The sequence below is a fragment of the Phascolarctos cinereus genome, unplaced genomic scaffold (genome assembly GCF_003287225.1).
Source record: "Phascolarctos cinereus isolate Bilbo 61053 unplaced genomic scaffold, phaCin_HiC Scaffold_4;HRSCAF=312, whole genome shotgun sequence".
Lineage (NCBI taxonomy): Eukaryota > Metazoa > Chordata > Mammalia > Diprotodontia > Phascolarctidae > Phascolarctos > Phascolarctos cinereus.
Window position 1 is genome coordinate 720,540,447 of NW_027555847.1, and position 21,518 is coordinate 720,561,964.

At 45.0% G+C, this 21,518-nt stretch overlaps 1 protein-coding gene across 1 annotated transcript in view; it reads right to left on the reverse strand.

The window, feature by feature from the left end:
- PRR14L (proline rich 14 like) overlaps positions 1-21,518 on the reverse strand; it is a 62,239-nt gene that overhangs the window by 32,736 nt on the left and 7,985 nt on the right. Inside the window, 1 exon segment of the mRNA XM_078154436.1 lies at positions 10,802-11,284. Within this exon segment, the coding sequence (XP_078010562.1) occupies positions 10,802-11,233 (432 nt within the window). The 5' untranslated portion in view covers positions 11,234-11,284.

Genomic DNA, 21,518 nt, shown 5'->3' on the forward strand with positions numbered 1-21,518 from the left:
TCATCATTTCCCACCCCAGCTACAAGGCTCAGTCATATCTCTGCACAGCTCACTTTGAGCTTCCTTTTATGTAACGTCTCTCCCCTTAGACGATGAATAACTTCCTTTGTATCCCGGGCACAGAGTATGGCACCTGCCCTGAGTCAGGAAGACCCAAATTCAAATCCAGCCTCAGACAGCTGTGGAACCCTGGGCAAGTCACTTCACTTTGGTTTGCCTCAGTTTCCTCATCTGCAAAATGGAGATAATAATAACAGCACAGGGAAGTTGTGAGGATCAAAGGAGATAATAATTGTAAAGCGCTTAGCACACAGTAAGTTAACGTGTCAATGCTGTAGTCATTACTCTTAATGAATGTTCACCAACTCTGACCATATTCCCACTAAGCCGCCCACCTCTTCTAAGAATTCTTCTCTTGTATCAAAATGAGTCGAGTCAAGCAAAATAAATCAACACACCGGTTGCATCTCATGCCGCCATTCTAGTGTATCACCTCTACGTCAACAGGTGCTTCATCGTCAGTTTTCTTAAGCCAATATTTAATCCTGATTGATCAGCTCTCTCTGAATCCATTACATAACTTGGTCCTCAGTAATACCATTCTCAAGATTGCACTCACTTCACTCTGCATCAATCCCCCGAAATCTTCCCAAGTTTCTCTGAATTCTCCACCATCAGCAGTTCTTATGGCACAATAATGTCCTATTACACTCATATACCAGAATGTGTTCAGCCATTCTCCACTCTGTTTCAAGTTCCTTCCTACAACAAGAAGTACTGCCCTATATTTGTGCCCTTTCCTCTCTGCAACCTCTTTGGCTTAGTGCTGAGATTCTCGGGTCAAAGGACAGATATGGTTTAGTGACTTCTAGACCAATTTATGGTGTATCAGTATGCCAAAGAGCAACATACGAGAAATGACATTCCACCCAAGATGACCTGTTTGCCCAAACACAAATGAGTAAGTAAGCAGAGGACTCAAGAGCCAGGTTTGTTGACTATGAAAGACCTATATGGTCTGATGCTGAGTGAAGAGGACTTTGTACACAATAACAGCCATGTTATGCAATGACTAAGAATGTTAAACTGAACCCTTCTCAGCATTACGAGGATCTAAGACATCTCCAGAGGCTTGGGATGGAAAATGCTGTCCACATCCGAAGAAAGAACTATGGAAGTCGAGTCGCTATCACTTATTTTTACCTTCTGCTGAGTTTTGTTTCATCTTTCTGATGGTTCCTCCTATTGGTTTTAATTTTTACTTACAACTTCACTCATGTGAAAATATGTTTAATAGGTATGTAAATGTAAAACCTATCTCAGACTGTGCACCGTCTTGGGGAGGGTGTGCGGGGAGGAAGGGGGAGAAAAATTTTCAACTCAAAAGCGTATGGAAGTGGCTGTTGATAAATCAATAAATTAATAAAATTGGGGGAAAAAAACAGAAGTTCTTTTCTGACAAAGTGTTTCCCACACATACAACAAGACTCCTTTAAAGATAACCTTATTTACCAAATACAAAAACTTCTGGTCACTAATATCAGGGAAAAGTATAAAGCAAGGAAACACATGCTCACTAAAGATGGCTGTCAATATCACTGGGGAGAAAGAATGTAGAGTCAAAAATGAAAACAGATTTTGAGTGTACATAGGAACAGCAATACGGACAATGATCAACTGGGCGTGACCGCCATTCTCAGCAACACAACAATCTAAGACAATTCCAAAGGACTCAAGATGCAAAATGCTCTCCACCCGCAGAGAGAGAACCAATAATGATGTGAATGCAGACCAAAGCATACTTTATTTTTCTTGGTTGCTGCTGCTGCTGCTGCATATGTGTGTGTGTGTGTGTGTGTGTGTGTGTGTGTGTGTGTGTGTGTAGTCTGTATTCTCTTTCACAACATGACTAATATGGAAACATGTTTTGCATGACTGCACATGTGTTAGCAACCTACATCAAAATGCTTGCCTTGTCACCAAGGAGGGAGGAAAAAGGAGGAAGAGAATTTGAAACTCAAAAATTTCTTAAAGCAGATGTTAAAATTTTTTTACATGTAACTGAAAAAAATAATGCGAGAAAATTACAAAAAAAGAATTAACACAAAGAGGCACAAAAAAAACGGAAGAAAATGAATCCTTAAAAATTAGAAATCAGACAAGAGGATTGAGACATCAAAAAAAAAATAATTAAAAAGAGAAAACTACCTAAAAATCATGATCAGAAAAAGAGCCTGGACATCATGTTTCAAGAAATTAAAAAGGAAAACTGCTCATTTATCTTAGAACCAGGGAACAAAATAGAAAACAAAAGATTGCACTGATCACCTCCTGTAAGAGATTCCAAAATGAAAACTCCCAGGAAAATCAGTCAAATTCCACAGTTCCCAGGTCAAGGGGGAAATACCGCAAGCAACCAAAAAAAAGCACCATCCAAATACTGTGGAACCACAATAAAGCACAAGAGGACAGACAGCAGAATGGATTAGAATTAGAAACAGAATCCATCAATATAATGTGTTGTTTACAAGGGACACACCTGAAACAGAAAGACACACAGGGTTAAAATATAAGGCTAGAGCAGAATCTATTATACTTCAGTTGAAGTCAAAAAGGGAGAGATCTCAAACAAAGCCAAAGCAAAAATAGAACCGATTAAAAGAAGTAATCAGAGAAACTACATTTTGCTAAAAGATACTACAGACCAGGCCTTCTTAAACTTTTTCCACCAGCAACCCCTTCAAGCGCTTCTTAAACTGCAACAGACGATGAAGAAATAACAATACTGAACATATACACACCAAACGGCACAGCATCTAAATTCTTGAAGTGAAGCGAAATCAATTACAATAGGAAAAAGACAGTAAAACTATGCTAGTGGGTGACCTCAATTTACCCCTCTTGGATCTAGACAAATCTAACCATCAAATAAATAAGGAGATGACTAGAGTCTTAGAGAAGCTCGATATGAGAGGCCTCTGGGGAACACTGAATGGGAATAGAAAGAAGCGCATCTTTTTCTCAGGCCGTACACGGCACATTCACACAGACTGAACATGTATCAGTGCACAAAAAAACCTCACGCACAAATGCAGAAAAGCAGAAATGTAAAATGTGCCCTTTTCAGATCACACAGCAACAAAGATTACATTCAGTAAGGGCCTTTGAAACATAAGATTAAAAATTAACTGGAAACTGAACAATCCCAAAGAAAGAGTGGGTCAAAGAACAAGTCACAGAACCAATCAATAATTTCACTAAAGGGAATGTCAAAAATGAGACAAAAAATATTCCAAAATTTGTGGGATGCAACCAAAGTAGTATTTAGGGGGATCATAAGTATCTCTCAATCTTTATATCAATAAAAGAAAAAGCAGGTCAATGCATCGGGCATACAACTGAAAAAACTAGAAAAACAAATTAAAAATCTCCAAAACACCAAAACAGAAATCTGAAAAAAGAGAATAAAATGAGGGGGGAAAATATCACTGAATAAAACTAAGAATTGGTTTTATGGGGGAAAAAAAGATAAATCATTGGTTCATTTGATATTAAAAAATAAAACCAAATTAACAATATCAAAAAAGAAAAGCGGTGAGTGAATTCACAGCCAACGAAGATGAAGTTGAAGCAGTACTGTGCTAATAAAACTGCCAATCTAAATTAAACGGATGAATTATTTTAAAAAATACAATTAAAAGAAGAAATAGAATACTTAAGTAACCCTTTCTTAAAAAAAGAAACTGCAAAGATCATACATGAACTCTCTAATGAAAAAATAAAAGAAATCCCAGGACTAGATGGATTTACAAATGAATATCTACCAAACATTTAAAGAACAAATAATTCGAATACTATATAAACTATTTGGAAAAAAAAAAGGTAAAGGAGCCCTATCAAATTTCTTGTATGACATAAATATGGCTTTGATATCTAAACGAGGGAGAGCAAAAACAAAGAAGACTACAGACAAATTTCCCTAATAAATATCAATGCAAAAGTTTAAAATAAAAACTAGCAAGAGATGACAGCAACATAATACCAAGATTATATACTATGACAAGGTTGGATCTACACCAGGAAGGCATGGCTGGTTCAACATTGGGAAAACTACAAGCATAATTAACCATTTAAATAACAAAAACAAGAAAAAGTATGTGACTATATCAATAGATGTAGAAAAGGCTTTTGACAAAATAAAACACCCATTTCCATTAAAAACACCAGAAAGCCCAGGAATAAACAGAGCTTTATTTAACATGATAAATAGTATCTATCTAAAACCCAAAGCAAGCATTATCTATAATGGAAATAAACTAGAAATCTTTTCAGTAAGAACACGGTGAAGGAGGATGTCCATTACCACCATTATTATTCTCAATATTGTACTAGAAATGTTAATGATAATAAAAAGACAAGAAAAAGAAATTGAAGGAAGAACAGACAATGAGGAAACAAAACTATCTTTGCACATATGATGTTATATTTAAGGGAATTCAAGAGAAGCAAGTAAAAAACTAGTCAAAACAACTAATAACTTTAGTAAAGTTGCAGAATATCAGCCAGACCCACATAAACCATCAGCATTTCTATATATTACCAACAAAACCCAGAAAGGGATTATGTTTTGCATGATATGTATACGTATAATTGATATCACCTTTCTTGCCTTCTCAGTGCATGGGGGAGGAATTAGAGAGAGGGAGAAAATTGAGAATTAATTTTTTTTAAATGAATGTTAAAAATTATTTTTTTCAAAAAAGAAAACACAGAAAGAGAAATTCCAGATGGCATAAAATACTTAGACGTCTACCTGCCGAGAACACACAAAATATGAACCCAATTACAAAACACTTCTTACATTAATGAAAGACCTAAACAACTGGGGAAATATAGGTAGGCTGAACCAATAAAATAAAAGATGACAATGCTGCCTAAATTTATCTACTTACTCAATGCTGTCACCATCAAACTACCAAAGAATTATTTTAAAGAGTCAGAGAAAGAAAACGACAAAATTCATCCTAGAGGAAAAAAAGTTAAGAATATCAAGGAAACTATGATGAGAGGGGGTCTAGTAGTACTAGATTTCAAACTAATATATAAAGCGGTGATCATCAAAACAGTCTAGTACTGGATAAGAAATAAGAGTAGTGGCTCAGTGGAACAGGTTAGGTACACAATATGACTACAGTTACCTAGTGGTTGGTAAATCCAAATATTCAAGTTACACGGGCAAGAACTCACTATTTGATAAAAACTGCTGGGAAAACTGGAAAGCAGTCAGGCAGCAACTAGCAATATACCAATATTTCACAACATATACACTTCATATAACAAGAGAAACTCAAAATGAGTTCATAAGTTAAACAGAAAGGGTAGCATCATAAGCAAATTAGGGGAGCATGGAAAAACTACCATTGGATCTAAGCATAAGGGAAGAGTTTGTGGCCCAACATGAGACACAGAGTAAAGTAAAGTAAAAAGGATTTGATTACATGAAGTTGAAAAGGTTTGCAGAACAAGTTTTTCTCATAAAGGCCTCATTTCTCAAAAAATACATAGGGAACTAAGCCAAACTTACAAAATAAAAAGAGCCATTCCCTTATTGATAAATGGTGAAAGGATATCAACAGGCAGTTTTCAGAAAAAGAGATCAAAGATGTCAATAGGCATGTAAAAATCTTCGGGGTGGGGGCAGCTAGGTGGCACAGTGAATAGAACGCCGGCCTTGGAGTAAGGAGGACCTGAGTTCAAATCCAGTCTCAGACACTTGAAACTGAACTAGCTGTGTGACCCTTGGCAAGTCACTTAACCCCAACTGCCTCACCAAAAAAACTTTTAAAAAAAGAAAGAAGGAGAAAAAAAAAGTAAAAGACCATCCATGATCCCAGAGGGACCAATGATAATGAATGCAGTGGGCCTCCAGAAAAAGAGGCGACAGGATAAATATACAGAACAAGAGACCCATTTTTGAATATGAGAATTTGTTTAGCTCAACTATGCCTATCTGTTAAAAAGGTTTTCTCTTTCTTTTTTTTGGGGGGGGAATAAACATTAAATAAAGAAAAACAAATAAGAGATGCCTCATAAATGGTGAGGTCTTCTAGAAGTGCTGGTGAACGCATGAGGCCTCCAAACACTGCAGAGCCTCCTGGACAAAATCCACTGCCATCTGAGAGGGAAAATCCAATGTATAAAAAATTCCCACAGCCCACATTTTGACCTTGAATCAGAAGGACAACCTATAGAACTTGTCCTTCTATCTAGATCAAATAAGCATGGCACCTGGACCAGGGGCTGGGCTTAGAATTATACAGGAGAAAGCTAGCAGGGTAAAGAGGCCTGAGGAAATCAGAAAGTTCCTTTAATCAATTTATTATAGTTGGAAAACTTCATATTTGAGGTTTTTCATGTTAAGGTCCTGAAAGGACTCACAAAAAGTTGAAGTCCAAAGTTAGAAAAATCAGTAAGAAGAGACTTCCACACGGGAAATGTTTTCCCAATAACTGAAAGCCGTAGAGGGCATGACTGCGATCTTCGAGTAAGCCAAGAGCTGGGGGCCCGGCAAAGGGATTGGACTTGGTCCGTTCGGCTCCTAAGGACAGAACCAGGAATGATGGCGACAATCCGCAGACAGGAAGGTTGAGGTCCGCTATCAGCAAACACTTTCCAACAACCAAACCTTCCTAAAGAAGAATTGGGGAGGGGGGGAGCAACCTCACTGGAGGCCTCAGAGCATCAGCTGGGGGCTGATTAAAACAAACAGGAGGTTTCCCCTCACAGCCAGCAATTTGGCAAGGATGACGGAGGAGTCAGTGCTGGCGAGGCTGTGGACACTAACCACGGCGGCAGGAGGGCCGGGTCTTGGCACGTAATCTGACTTCTGACATCATTTACAGAATGGCTGCCTCTACTTCCTTTGCTCTGCATTAGTCCACACTAATCTTCTCACGCTTCTCTGATATTTGCTATCATTCTCTGCTACTGTGACAGGAATGAAATGAAAAAACCTCAGCCGTTCTTTAAAATTTTTAAATGTGCATTCCTCTCATTTTCAGTGAGATGGAGCACCCGTTTCACAGGGCTGTTGCTAGTTTGCATTTTTTCTGAAAAATCGCTTGTTCTTCGACCTCAGGCCATGTCTCCACCCACAATTAATCCTTGTATGTGTCTCAGACCAGCCGGATCTCCGGATCTAAAACCAGCAATAAGCCCTCCCCGTTTCTCCCAGGGCTCTAGACTGTGCATGCATTACCCCACGCACTTAATGTATTGTCATTGCACAAATGAATACCTACAGCAAAAGGCAGTGAAACTCAACAAACCATCGACTCACTATCTTAACAAGCAGCACACCGGCAAGGGCACAAAGAGAAAAACCAAAGATTCCTTCCCTCCAGGCACTTAATCATCCCCCCCCCCCAATAAAGCAGTCGGTCAACAACCTACTACGTGCAGGCCTGGGCGAAAGGCTTCGCTTGATTCTCATGAAGAAAACCCTGGGAGGGAGGTGCTGCTACTGCCCCCATTTTATATTTGAGGAAACTGAGGCTGGGAGGTAGAGAGAAAGACAGCTACACAGAAGTCAAAATCAAGCCAGTACAAAGGAACCGTGAAGGGCAGGAAGAGCCCCAATGCCTGGAAGAGGGGCACAGAATGGAAGTTTCAGCAAAGGCCTCCGTCCAGGAGAAGCATGCGCATCCCGGGCTTCTTGGCTGGCAAGATGGTAACTCATCCTTCCCACCCACATCAGCAACTTCAGAAGCCTGCAAGAGAGGAAAGCCTTGCAGCCACACACACGTTAAACAGCAAAGAAATTAGTCCACACAAAACGCTCCCTCACCCACTGCTCCAAGAAAATAACAGGTAAGCACTGCTAGCTTTGAAGGGCCATTTCTTTTTTGTTTTGTTTTTTGTTCTGTTTTGCTTTAAAGGCAGTGAAGGCAAAGTTCATGAAAAGGAAAGTCCTGTGTGATCTTAGGAAAGTCTTCTCCCCATTCTGGCCCTCAGGTTCCTTATTTGTCAAATGAGAGCTCAGACAGGACCTCTACAGTCCCTTTTCTAGTTTCTAGGATTCTATGATTTCTGTTCTTACCTACAACATGTCCGAGGCATGTGATCATTTGATGAGGAAAAGTAACGAATGATAAGGGTTCTAGACTCCAGCGACCCAACGTGACGTTTTCAAAAGGTCACCTCTCTAGCAACTGGGAAAGTTTATCAACAAAGAGAAATGGCTGAGACCCCAAGCAGCTGTGGGTCCTTCATCATTCTGGAGGGCCCTGCAGCCAGGGCTGGTCCCAGGGCTCACTTCCTGGTACCCACTCGCACGAGGCAGATATGGCTCCTACAGCATCCCTGACCGAGAGGCACCCATGATCCAGAGGCCATCAGAGGGCAAGCCGCCGCTCAAGATGGCACCACGTGGCACCACGTGCTCCACCAACCCACCTGCCCAGACTGCTATGTCAGTGAACGCGCGTCGGGTCAGAAGCCACACAGGAGACCATTCCAGGATGCACCAGAGTGTGACTCGCTCTGCACAGAACCCTTGGTAGGGTTGATGTAGCTGTGTGGACCAAGCCTGGTCACAGGGCCTCCAGGAACCAGGGTGGCTGCTGAATGGAGGAGCTTTCGAATAGATATCCCAGAGGCTAAGACCCGACTTGTACTCTTTGGCCTCATGAGCAGCTCTCCAATGTGAGTTTCTATCTCCTAACATATAATACCCTCTTCTTGACCCCATTTTGTTCTTTCAAGTTTTCTTTCCAATCCCACTATTCCTGTCTTCCCCCTCTTAACGATGGCAGGGTTGCAGTAAGTAACTGTCTAAAGTGGAAGCAGGGGTCTATCGTCGTCCTGGCCAGAAGGCTCTAGGTAGCCCCAACTGCACACAGCAAAGATGCTGGATGTCAGCGGGGGGCTGAAAATTAGGGAGGGCAATAGTCACAGTCAAGCTTGAAACTTCTGTCCTGTCCCTCCCTGACCAGACTGGCCCCCAGGCCCTCTCACCTTGGCCCTGATCTACCTCCCTCTGAGGCTCAATACAAGGGCCAGACCTTCCCTGATTCCCCAGGAGTTACTGTTCCTCACCACAACCTCATCTTCCATTTTACTTTATGCGCACTCCTCTGCGTGTGTGTGTGTGTGTGTGTGTGTGTGTGTGTGTAAAATATTTAATCAATATGAGATTTTCCCAACCCACTCCCCTTGGTAGAGACGGGAGACAAATACTGAACATTGTACATATCTTCACGTTTTTGATCAGTTGTCTGATTTTCCTTCTTTTTGTCTTTAAAAAAATCATTTTTTGTTATGTGGGATGGCTCTCTGGGAGGACAAATGGAGGGAAAACTATGCTGATGTAAGAAAAAAAGATATCAATAAACCTTATTTAAAACAACAACTTCTCTGCATACATATTATTCCTTCCAAGCCCCTGCCCTCTGCAGAACAGAAATGCCCTGAGAGCGAGGACCACTGCCTTGCCTTTTATCTCTGGATCCTCTGCACGTGGCAGAGCTGCTCGTATGTTACCAGACACCAGGACACAGCAGCTACACTGAAAGGAAAGGTGGGGGAAGTCTTGGCCGTGCTTTCCGAAAGGACACTCAGAGAGTCCCTTAAAAGTCCGAGGAACGGATGGTCCCAAGGCCAATGCCAATCACCACCCTAACAGCAAGTACAGCCTGGGGATGGAGATTTAGGGACCAGGGGCACTTTAAGCCTACAAGATCCCATTTCTGTAGTGCCGGAGTCACAACAGGCCTGGGAAGGAGGGAGAAGATACAAGTAGCTACCACAGCCCCACTTTATAGTTGGGGAAACCAAGGCTCTGAAGATCAAAAAGTTCTGCCTTTTGATGTAAGCTCCAACACTTATTAGCTCTGTACTAATTACACCACCTTCCTCCTAGAACTGTTGTGAGGAAAGTGGTTTTCAAATTTAAAAAAACACATTTTTATTGATAGGGTTTGTTTTTGTATCATCTACAACATTTCTGGGCACATAGGTGGCACAGCAGATAGAGTGCCATGCCTAGAGTCAGGAAGACTTGTCTTCCTGAGTTCCAATCTGGCCTCAGATAATTGCTAGCTAGGTGACCTTGGACAAGTCACTTCACCCTGTTTGCCTCAGTTTCCTCATCTATAAAATAAGCTAGAGAAGGAAATGGCAAACCACTCCAGTACCTCTGCCAAGAAAACCCCAAACTGGGTCATGAAGAGTCAGACATGACTTAAAAATGAGTGAACAACAGCATTTTCTCTCCCTTATAACCAAGAATTAAAAAAAAAAGATATCAAAAGCAGTTATGGGAAACTACCCTGATGCCACGAGTCTGGCATTTCTGAGGTGTCCCACCCCCAAACTGAGAAAAGCCCATCACATCCTAACCTGAAAATGCCCCAGCCATGGATGGAAGGATTCCTCCCTCCTTCGTCTGCTTCTCCTGACAAAGGAATGGCCCATTGGATGAACTGTGAAACCGGGCATGTGATAACATTCCCCAGAATAAAACACCCCCTGGGAAGCAGGTGACATTTGCAATATGCCTGTGATTCTGCGGACCATCTGCTGCTGGCGCACGGCCCCCAGGACCCCTCAAGCCTCGCTACGGCCCTCCAGCTGAGCCCTCCTCCCCATTAGAACATGAGCTCTCGGCAGCTGGGACCAGCCAGGAAGTCTGGTCCCCTCATTCCCCAGCACTGAGCACACAGTAAGTGCTTCATGACTGCTTTTCATGCACTCGCTCCCGGAGTTCGGAATTCAGAACTCTCGTGGGTCGATCTCTTCTTACCTGGCACAAGCCACGCACTCCTTCAGCAGCTGCTGGGGCAGGTTCGCCCTGGCCTTCCGCCAATCCCTCCTGGGGGACTCTGAGAGCTCTTCCCTCCTGCTCTGCCCTCTCTTTCACAAGGACTCCTGAAGCCACAGGGTCTCTGGCTGTGCAGCCTGCAGCCAGGCCACAACACCTTGCCTCTTCCCCATCACCCATGGGGTCAGCGTCTTGAGAGCAATTTTCCACATGAGTTCTCTGGGGTTCTAAAGGCAAAGTCCGCACCAAGGAACTCGAGACTTCAGGTTTTGCATCTGGAACAACGCTTGGCTCGAATTCTGCAGAAAGCTCTGGGGAGATGCTTACTGGAAGTTCTGTGTACAACTCCTGGGCCCCCGCAGACATGGGGGAATCGAGAGGCAGTGGCTGCGTCTCCACGCCAGATGACAGCATGAGGGCTGCTGAGGATGCCTGGTTCCAGTTTATCGATCCAGATGGTTCACCCTGACATGCACCAAAAAAGGGGTAAACACAGGTAAGAAAGACCCAAACAGTTACATAATGAAGATAATCAATTCCCACCATGGACAGTAACCCTTCGAATTTACTGACAAAGAAAATAAACACAGTGTTAGCTACAGGATGAAGCTAGGCAGTTGTGTGATCTCAATCCAAAATATCCTTTTCCCTCAATTTAAATATGAAGGCCAACAAACACAGAAGGGAGGAGTATAATCACAGGACTCTGTCTAATGCTGTCATCTTGGAAAGGAGGAGACTGAAATGCGGAGAGATGAAGGCACCTGGCCAGGCTGACACGTATTAAGCATAGGCACCAGAATCTGAACTCTGTACCTCCGACTACAAATCTGGCCCTAACACAGTGGCTGGTACATAGTCCCACCTGAATCTGGGGACTTTGGGTCATGTTCCATAGTGGCAGAACCTTCTGGAAAAAATTCACATTTACACAGCACCTTAAGATTTACAAATCACTTCATAAATGTCTCATTTGACCCTCACAACCACCTTTCACAACATTTTAGGGACAAACAAACTGAGGCTCAGAAACGATGAATGGCTGCCCAGTGACACCTGGCTACTAAGCGCCTGAGGCTGGATCTCACTCCAGGTACCCCAAACTCCCAATCCCACCCTCTAACCAACCATTCCATCATTCGGCCTCCTGGAAGGCCGCTGAGGAGCTGGAGTGTGTGTCTAGAGAAGGGTGACCAGGACGGGCAGGGCTCTGAGATCACGCCAAATGAGGCTGGCTGAAGAAATGGGGGCAGTTTAGACTGGAGAAGAGAAGACTGGGAGAGATTCGCCCTGCTCTGCTTGGCCACACCGGAGCGTCACCACAAGTGGCCAAGAGCCCATTTCCAGCTGGATTTCGGCAGACACGTACTCGCCAGATGAGTGCCTCCACAGGAGCAGGGGGTGGACGGCTCCCCTGGCTGGACAGCTGCAAACAAAGGGACAGATGGCCCCCTGGTTGGTCACGGTGGAGAGGAGAGGCTTTGGCAGGGAGGGACCGGACCATAGAGTGCAAGAGGCCTGGATGCAAACCCTCCTTGTGATGTGTACTGGCCATGAGCCTTCGTCCCTATCTCCCCAGTTCAAAGGAGATGTATGAAGTGAGTTTCAAATTTTAAAGCAACTTTTAATTGATTTACTTATTGGCTGAGCTGATCTCATCAATCAATGGAGATGAGGAAACTCCCTCTACCAATACAACCTGCAGTCTTCCAGCCCTTGAGGAAAAGTGACCTGTCCAGAAGCAGGACTGGCCCCTCAGTCCTCCTGACTATTCTACCACACTGCCTCTGGATGCAGCAGAGAATGCCAGGTACTTCTGATGGATGAGTGGCCTGAGATCCTTTCTAACTCCTCATTTTCTCTGACTCTATGAAAACCACCTTTGACTACATGAAGGGCTGTTCCGTGGAAGACATGAGAGGGGCAGCTAGGTGGCACAGTGGATAAGCTCTAGCCTTCGAGTCAGGAGCACCTGAGTTCAGATCTGGCCTCAGACACATGACATCTACTAGCTGTGTGACCCTGGGCAAGTCACTTAATCCTCACTGCCTCACCAAAAAAAAAAAAAAAAAGAAAAGAGATGAGACTCACTGGCACTAACTCCCGGTACGTGTCTGTGGTTCCCCTGGTGAGGAAAACCCTCACTCCAAGCAGCCCGCCCCTGCTGGCTCTGTGCTCTGAGAGGCAGAGGAAAGGGAAGCTGGCTGTTTCACTTCAGCCCAGGGTCTGACACAGAGCAGGCTCCAGATGAACAACAACAGAGGCCTGGCCTGGGGGGACAGGGGCTTGACTGACAGGCCTTCCAGACACTGCCCTAAGCAGACCCATGCAAAAGCGGAAAGCGAGTCAAGGTGTCCCCTTCATGGAGCTGAGCTAGAAGGGGCCGCGGGGCCCTTATTCTGCAGAGAAGACTGAAGTCCACCCACCAAAGTGAAGGGACTGGCCCAAGGCCACACAGGGAGTGTCAGAGGCAGGATTTCGGGGTAGGCCTCTGATGCCAAAGCCTGCATTTCTTCCCCTAGGCATTGCTCCTCTAGCCTGAATACTGGTACAAAATAATGACAAACAAAAGAAGATATTCATTATGATCAAAGAGGATTTAACCAGAATTGTAAGCATGGCTCAATATGGATGACCACTTGTGGGGATGCTCTTAAGGGGATCCATGTTTGAGGCTGGGACTAGACTAGCTGGTCAGCCAACAAGCATGAAGTGTTGACTGTGAGCTGGGGATACAGATATGAGGATACAAAGGATAGACAGAGCGTGTGAAGAACCATGGACAGGAGTGCGCCACATTGTGCGAGAGCAACAAAAAACATCCCAAAGAAAAAGAAGAGCAAGAAAGTAAAATGGTGGTCTGAGGAGGCTTTGCAAAGAGCTGAGGAAAGAAGGAAAGCGAAAGGGAAAGGGAAAGATATGCATACCCAGCTGCATGCAGAATTCCCAAACAGCAAGGAGGTATATGATTTTCTAACATGAGCAATGCAAAGAAATAGAAGAAAACAACAGAATGGGAAAGACAAGAGATCAAGAAAGTTAGAGGTTTCAAAGGAACGTTTCTTGAAAAAATGGGCATGATAAAAGACAAAAATGATTAAGTACAAGAGATTAAGAAGAATACATCGAAGAACTACACCAGAAAGCTATTAACATCCCTAGCAACCACAATGGTGTGGTTACTGATCTAGAGCCAGACAGCCTGGAAAGGAAAGTCCAGTGGGCCTTAGGAAGCACTGCTAACAACAGGGCTAGTGCAGGTGATGGAATTCCAGCTGAGCTCTTTAAAACCCTAAAAGATGATGCTGTTAAAATACCGCACTCAGTGAAGAGAGCAGAACCAAGAGAACGTTGTACACAGTAACAGCCATGTTGTGTGACGACTAACATTGATAAACCGAACCCTTCCCAGCAATACAAGGATCTAAGACACCTCCAGAGGCCCCGTGATGGAAAATGCTGCCCACATCCAAAGACAGAACGATGGAAGTTGAATTGCTATTTTTTTCTCTTCTGCTGAGTTTTGTTTCCTCTTTCGGATGGTTCCTCCTATTGTTCTTAATTTTTACTTACAACATCGCTCATGTAAAAATATGTTTAATGGGAATGTAAATGTACAGCCCATATCAGATTGTGCACCGTCTTGGGAAGGGTGGAGGGGAAGGAAGGGGGAGAAAAATTTTAAACTCAAAAGCATATGGAAGTCATTGTTGATAAATCAAAATAAATTAATAAAATAAAAAAATAAAAAATACCGCACTCAATATGCCAGCAAATTTGGAAAACAGTGGCCACTGGATTGGAAAAGATCAGTTTATGTTCTAATCCTAAAGAAGGGCAACGCCAAGGAATGTTAAAATCACCAAACAATTGCCCTCATTTCACATGCCAGCAAAGGTCATGCTTAAGATTTGCAAGCTAAGCTTCAACAATATATGAACCAAGAACTACCAGAAGAGCAGGCCGATTTTCAAAGAGGCCGAGGAACTACAGAAGTAACTGCCAACATCTGCTGGACTATGGAGGAAGAGGGGGAGCTCCAGAAGAATGTCCACCTCTGCTTCGTTGACAGCACTAAGCCTCAGACTGTGTGAATCACAACAAAATGTGGCAAGTCCTCACAGAGACCGGGGGGGACCAGATCATCTGACTTGTCTCTTGAGGAACCTGTATGGGGGCCAAGAAGCAACAGTTAGAACCAAACATGGAACAGCTCACTGGTTTAAGACTGGAAAAGGAGTGACAAGGCTGCGTATTGTCACCTTATTTATTTCACTTATACGCAGATCACAGCATGCAAAATGCCAGGCTGGATGAATCAAAAGCTGAAATTAAGGTTGTCGGGAGAAATGTCAACAATTTCAGATATGTACAGATGATACCACTCTGAAGGCAAAAAGTGGACAAGAATTAAGAAGCCCTTTTGTTGAGAGTGTAAAAGCTGGCTTGAAGCTTACTTACCATCAAAAAAACTAAGGTCTTGGCAACTGGTCCCATCACTTCCTGGTGAATAGAGGGAGAAAAAATGGAAGCAGTGTCAGATTTCATACTCTGGGGCTCAAAGATCGCTGCAGAAGGCAACTGAAGCCACGAAACTAAAAGATGCTTGCTTCTTGGAAGAAAAGATATGGCAAATCTGGACAGCACACTAAAAAGCAGAGACATCACCTTGCCCAGAACGGTCCACATAGTCAAAGCTATGGTTTTTCCAGTAGCAATGTATGGCTGTGAGAGTTGGATTATAAGGAAAGCTGAGCACCACAGAATTAACACTCCTGAAATGAGGTCCTGGAGAAGACTTTTAGAGTCCCTTGGATAGCAAGGGGATTAAATTGGCCAATATTTAAAGAAATTAATTCGGACTATTCACTAGAAGGTCAAATACTGAAGCTGAAGCTTAAGTACTCTGGCCACACAGTGAGAAGACAGGACTCATTGGAAAAGACCCTGATGTTGGGAAGGATTGAAGGCAAAAGGAGAGGGGGAGGGCAGAGGAGGAGATGGATAGTGTCACAGAAGCAATGAACATGAACTTGGACAGACTTCAAGAGACAGCGGAGGAAGAAGGGCCTGGCGCGCTGTGGTCCATGGGGTCAGACACAACTGAACGACTCAGTAACAAAAAATAACGGTGAGGAAGCGCTCATTCTAACGGAGGAGACAACACGCACAGGTAAAAATGAGGTACAAACTGAGTAGAAGAAAGACGATCTCTGAGAAGGCACTAGGGTGGGCAGGAGGAAGAGGCCCAGTAACAACATCGTGAGATTATCTCTCCTCAGCAATGCAATGATCCAAGACAATCCCAAAGGGCTCATGATGGAAAATGCTATCCACCTCCAGAGAGAGAGCTGACAGATTCTAAATGCAGATCGAAGCATACTATTTTCAATTTTTAAAAAATCTTTTTCATGGTTTTCTCCTTTTGGTCTGTTTCTTCTTTCACAACATGACTAACATGGAAATGTTTCACAAATGCATATATATAATCTATTTCAAATTCTTACCTTTTTAGGGAGGGGGAGGGGAGAGAAAATTTGGAATTTAAAATTTTTTAAAATGGATGTTAAAAATTGTCTTTATGTGTAACTGGAAAAGATAAAATGCTATTTTAAAAAAGAAAGAAAGGCCTCCTACAGAAGTGGGGATTTGAGCCGTCTTGAAGGAAGCCCAGGAACCCTAGGAGGTAGAAGTGAAAAGGGAGGAGCTGCTAGGTGGTGCAGTGGATAGAGCACCACCCCTGAAGTCAGGAGGACCTGAGTTCAAATCTGGCCTCAGACCAAACACTTGACACTTGCTAGCCTGGGCAAGTCACTTAACCCCAACTGCCTAAAAAAAAAAAAGAAGAAGAAGAGAAAAGGGAGATGGTATGTGAAGCAGAAGTGACAGGTAGGACAAATGCATGAAGTTGGGAGACAGCATGTGGTGTTTAAGCATCAAGAAGTGGGATGGCGGGAAGTCAAGGAGACTGGGAAGGAAGAGGGATCTGAATGCCACATCAATGTATCTGGATCCTAGTAGGAAAAGCGCCCACTGCAGTGACAGTGACCAGGTGCTTTGGTGCTGCAGGCAGCTCTGGGATCCTGGGATGGGAGAGTGAGGACTCACACTGAGGCCATATTCAGACTGGGACAACACCAAGCCTCTCCAGCCATCCCACCACAACCTTATGTAGGGGACACAAGTGAGAACCCTCTTGTCTCCTGGACAGTGTCTGCCTAGATCTCCTTCCCCACAACTTGTGAAATGGTCTGAGTAGCTAGCAACGGAAAGCATGAGACCTTCAAGGCCATAAAGCAACCAACCACTTGGCTCCTAAGTGGCCCCTTCAGTGATCCAGGCTCAGTGACTCCTTCCCCTATGCCTGCAGCAAAAAAAAATAGAGGGCGGTAGAAGCAGCTCCTTCTCTCCCAGCAGAGGTCAAGGGTCCACAATCCCTCCAACAAAATCTAGGTTTTATAGAGGCCCTGCCCCTCAGGATGAAGTACATGAGGGGCTGAGGAGGCTGAGAGGGGTACTGGGCTTCAGCCATCTCTGCAGAGGGACCCTACTATCCTTTCTGTCCCAGGTTGCACCCAGCTTCCCATCCGGCTTCTTCTTCCTTTCTAATCTGCCACTTATCACCTGCGTAATCTTTGCACAAGAAGCCACACTTGGGCCTCAAACTCTTTATTTCTAAAGCGAGGGGACTGCTGGGCCCTTCCAGCTCTGGCTCTAGACTAATGATCACACTTACCTTCATTCTGGTGCCTCATCTTCCCTCTCCTGACTCTACTGGGAAGCCCTTCAGGACCTTCCCTACAAAGAGGTGGCTGTGGCCAACAAGCCCAGAGGACCAGCAAGGACTCAAACTATGGGAGATCAGAGAGTGGATGCCTAACCTAAGGGATGACAGAGGGGGTTAGAAAGGAAAGAACTGTTGCTTTGGACCCAAGCATTCCCTTCCCTCCCTCCCCAGCAGCCCAGTGCACCCGAGCACCCACCACCCACCACGGCAAGGCACTGGGCTAGGGCAAGGATACAAAGCAGCCCTTCCCTTCCTCTGGGGGGACAACCTCGCCTTTTCTGCTCCTGGCTCCTTTTGTGGATGATTCCAGGAAATGGGAGGGAAAAAGGGTGCTATTTAGAGGCTCAGATGGTATCTCAGAGAGACAAGAGTCAAAAGGTAATACTGACTTGGTGACCAGACAAAAGGACTGTAAAAAAGCCAAAGGGACCCTTGGCTAAATTACGACAGTCCATTGTGCCCCCTTACAGGAAGGTGTCAGCCGAAGCAAATCCAGAGGAAGGCAGCTTCGCCTTGGTGTGGGAGGGGATGCCTGGAGGCTGATCCAGGGAAGGAACTGGAGGGTTTGGCCCAGAGACACCAGGGGAAGAGTTATCTGTGTCCCTGAACCCTAACTAATTCACCTGGCTCTGCTTGGCCCCAGAGGACGGAGCTTGGAGCCATGAAGTTAGTGACAGAGAAGTGAATTTAGGTGAAATATAAGAAAAATGTGCTAACAGAGTATGTCCAAGTGACCGCCTTGGAAAGCAGTGGGTGCCTGCCCTTTCCTCCTCCTGGAGGGCTACAAGCAAGACTGCTGCGGAAGGACAGGGCTCCTGGTCATTCAGCACCCGACCAAATGGTCCCAGGCCCCTTTCTGGGGCTCGGCTCAGCTCCAGCTGGCTTCCTCTGCATGGTCCTTTAGCCTAACTCCACAGACGTGGGCCAGAACAAGCATCTGCTGCCTTAGTTCTGGGGCAGGCTTTGCCGCGACAAAGGGCACGGACCAGGCCAGGCCCCAACACCAAACTGGTCACACCGACACTGTGGACAGTGTTTGCTGTCTTTCTGAGTAGAACACTGCAGCCAAAATGTGTCCTCTCCCACAGCCCTAACTGTCTAATCCCTCTCAGGTTCAGATCCCTTTGAAGTGAATGGCCCCAGCTGGCTAGGGAGAACTTCTCCAGACTCAAAGGAACCATGAAAATCTTGGGGGCAGAGGGAGCTACAGATCCCAACACCTCTGACCTGTTAACCAGCCTTTTGGAGCGAAGAAAGGTCTTTCCACTAAGGTGAAAAGAGCCAGGTGCTAAGGCAGAGGCTTATCCATCTCAGCAGAGAAATGTCAAACTGGGTCCCTCTCGGGTGGCCCTCCCCTCCACCTCATGTGACCCCAGGCAAATCTCCACACAGGAGAAGCCCCCTAGAAGACTTTCTTTGAGGCCACTTGTTACTTTTTGAAAATGCCCCCTAAGTCCTATCTGTTCATGCCTCTCTCCCCCAAAGTGTCTATCTGGACAGACTTCAAAGGTGCCTAGTAAGCTCCTCCTCTAGGCCATTCTTAGCACTGTGGCTAACTCCTCAGCCTCCCAATCAGAAGAAACAAACAGACTGGCCTTTCCTTCTTGACGGGTGCTGGGAGTCGGGATGCCTGGTTCAAATCCTGGCCCCGCCAACTAAAATCAGAAAATCCTGAGCTGGAAGGGAAGGGCAGCTTGCGTAAAAGCCTCATGAGGAAGCTGAGGCTTGGGTTCACAGAATCCAGGGCCAGAAAGGATACAGAGATTACCTACTACCTTGATTTGACAAGTCAGGAAACTGAGGCTCACAGAGGCTAATAACTATTTCAAGAACACAGGCTGTGGCAGTGGAGCCCATATTTGGTCCCCGGACTCCCGAGTCCTGAAATCTTTTTACTAGATCATGCAACTCTGACAAGCCATCCCTTCCCCCCAGCCCCACCCGCCCATGCTCAACTTAGTGTCCTTACTGGAAAAATGAGGCTAATACCCAAAGGGCAACAGGAGCTGCACAATGGGCATAAGCAAGCTCTTAACAAGTGGCATAAAAGTCACATGGAGGAAATGTCATCGAAGAAGATCAAGAGGCTGGTCACAGGGCAAGATGGGACAACCGCCTCAGCGATGTCAGGGTTCCCATGAAATGTTTCAAGCTCGACAGCAAGGTGCCCCAGAGCAACAGAGCAGGTCTCTAGGCCTTCTGGAAGGGCAGCCACAGAAGTTCCCGGCATGTGTTAGGAAGGCAACACCCACCCCCAGTGACCTGGTTCAGTAAAACCTGGACTACCCAGGACCCATCATGGAGTAAGGCAAATCTGTGGCTTTCTGGACAAAGCCTCAAGTCCTGCCTTAGACCCACACAAGCTGCCTGACCCTGGGGCAGCTGACTTAAGCCTTCTGTGCCTCAATTCCCACCTCCCTAACAGGGGTCTTGTGAGGATCAAGAGCATTTTGCAAACCTTAAAGCTTGATATAAATGCTAGCTGTTATTCTGGGCATCAGATGACAATGTACTTTAGGATCACTAGGCATTATGCTAACGTAAGCAATTATTTTATAACTTGGAAATTTTGTAAATGTCACATCAAAATCTAGGCAAAGCATTTAATTATTTATTCAAGCCACAGATAGCACCCACATCATTCAAAGCCTGCTCAAAAGCATTTCCAGCTGAAAGCAGCACAACCCCAAACCTCAACGTTATTACTATTATTACAAAGATTTTAAGTCTCAGAAAACTGAAATTGGAAAATCGGTTTTAGCTCCGTTTCTTAGGCACCGTTTCCGACTGCTCAGATAAGTCATGTTATCATCACATATGTGATAACGTCAAGGAACAGAATTAGGAGGCCAGTCACTGAGATCACACAGCGAGCTGAAGAGCAAACTGTCAGAGAAATTTTAATTTAAACTGTTAAAAAAAAAAAAAGAATCTGCTGCCACCTCTTCACCTTGGGGATGCCACAATTCTTTTACCAGTGGTCGTTTTGTTCTGGGCCATCCCAGCTCTCCCTCAGGCAGTGCCCCTGGGGGTGCCTAGGACACCACCAGGGAGTGCCAGGTCTCCACTTTAGAATTTCCCCCCTTTACTCTGCAGGGCCCCAGACAGTGGATTGGGAATCTGAGGCCCACAGCTTGCCTCCTGTCTCCATTCTCACTTCCTTTCCACCTGGTCTCATCCTCTTTCTGGGCCTCTGTGTCCCTTTTTGTAAAGGCTCGCTAAGGGCCCTCCAGCTCTACATCGGGGATCCTTCCACCCGCTCTCTGCTCTTCTTGCTCAGTTCCTACCAAGTGGCTTCCTCTGATCACCCCCTTCCTGTCTCTATCTAAGCTTTCTCCCTTATATGGTCAGACACTGTTTTCATCCAGGTCGGGCTTCCAGCAACCCCAAGCACCTGGAATGTAGCCAGGAGCCTTCTTCTGCAGGGCAGCTCAGGGCACACTCTGCTTCCCCAGCTTTGGTCATTACTACTAAACATTATGAACAATCCTAACAGGTTAATCATTGACTTCAGGGTTAGAGGCTTTGATGGCAGCTGCAGGCAGGCCCAAGGACAAAGAAAGAATATCAGGAGAAGACAGAAGGAGCAGAAAAAACCAAAAAGCCCTGTGGCTAAGGTGGACTGCATAGCTACGGCCAGGGACACCAAGCTCCCAGATCAAAAGTCACAAGCCCCTGAGGGTCTCCCAAACAAATTTCACTAGATGTTCTTAAGGCTAACCACCATGGTGCCTGAGAAAGGGTCCTGTTCAACAGTGCAACCACAGACTCTCAAAATTGGAAGGGAAAATTAGAGGGTAGGAAGTCCGAGCCATGCCAAACCAGGGATCCCTTCCATGGTCCAGACACACGGTCCTGCCGTGGGGAGGAGCCCACCACCTCCCTCACAGCCCATTCCACTGTGGGCCAGCT